Source organism: Octopus bimaculoides, chromosome 30, assembly GCF_001194135.2.
Source record: "Octopus bimaculoides isolate UCB-OBI-ISO-001 chromosome 30, ASM119413v2, whole genome shotgun sequence".
Classification (NCBI taxonomy): Eukaryota; Metazoa; Mollusca; class Cephalopoda; order Octopoda; family Octopodidae; genus Octopus; species Octopus bimaculoides.
In genome coordinates, this window is record NC_069010.1 from 5,670,850 (window position 1) to 5,671,325 (window position 476).

The window sequence follows — 476 nt, forward strand, 5'->3', positions numbered from 1 at the left end:
AACATTAGCACGCCGGGCGAAATCCTTAGGGGTTCAAATACCACTAAGTTTTTACCTTCATAATTTTCTTATTATTGCATAATTCTTAATGAAACTTTACAACGCAAAGATGGTGATCAGGGCGACACGTATTCCAGTAAACGTGGATTTTAAGGCATAACTACAGTTTAGCACCTCATAATCTTCATTTCATTAAACTTTTTATTGAGTATTTTTTAACGTAATTTTCCAAAAATATATTTTGAAATGCGTAGACTACGGTTATGTTTGTGAAATTTTGGTGGAGGCTCTTTAGAATAACAATCAGGTGCAGGCATATCTGCTTCCAAACCACATAGTTCCAGGTTCAGTCCCACAGCATGGCACCTTGGGCAAGTGTCTTCTACCACAGCCTTGGACTGACCAAAGCTTTGTGAGTGGATTTGGTAGATGGAAAGAGAAGGAAGCCTGTCGTATATATATATATATATATATAT

The 476-nt window shown here is 36.8% G+C and overlaps 1 protein-coding gene across 1 annotated transcript in view; it reads right to left on the reverse strand.

Annotated features, from left to right (window-relative positions):
- Window positions 1-215: 215 nt before the first annotated feature.
- Window positions 216-476, reverse strand: part of LOC106884333 (TBCC domain-containing protein 1) — a 30,625-nt gene continuing 30,364 nt past the window's right edge. The window contains exon 16 of the mRNA XM_052978102.1: window positions 216-289. Within this exon, the coding sequence (XP_052834062.1) occupies window positions 216-289 (74 nt within the window). The remainder of the gene's footprint in view (window positions 290-476) is intronic.